General features: G+C 43.9%; 1 protein-coding gene across 1 annotated transcript in view; it reads right to left on the bottom strand.

Moving 5' to 3' along the window:
* Positions 1–303, bottom strand: part of Pasd1 (PAS domain containing repressor 1) — a 22,200-nt gene that overhangs the window by 6,482 nt on the left and 15,415 nt on the right. The window contains exon 9 of the mRNA XM_031338361.1: positions 7–97. Coding sequence (XP_031194221.1) covers positions 7–97 — 91 coding nt within the window. The remainder of the gene's footprint in view (positions 1–6; positions 98–303) is intronic.

Below are 303 nucleotides of genomic sequence, written 5' to 3'. Positions count from 1 at the left end.
ACATACATCTGTGCCTGATTCAGGATGCTCCTCCGCACTCCCAATTGCTCCCTGAGCATGTCTTTGCATTTTGTCCCTTCGGCGTCGTTTTGCAAGCCTTAATAAAGCCATAAAGAAATCATTATTAATGTGTTTTGTGTATTGGTCAGGAAGCTTTCTCTCTGCTGGATAGCTTTCGTAGTACTGGAAGGGGACTGAGGAAAGAAAGGCTTACCAGCTGTGAACACTGTGATCAACAAAAATGCCTGGCATGACAAGACATTCCCATGTTTGCAATCATGGCATTAATATTATGGGGGCAAG

The sequence above is a fragment of the Mastomys coucha genome, chromosome X, assembly GCF_008632895.1.
Source record: "Mastomys coucha isolate ucsf_1 chromosome X, UCSF_Mcou_1, whole genome shotgun sequence".
NCBI lineage: Eukaryota > Metazoa > Chordata > Mammalia > Rodentia > Muridae > Mastomys > Mastomys coucha.
The sequence above is the reverse complement of the archived record's forward strand: the minus strand, read 5'-3'. Positions and strand labels throughout refer to the sequence as shown.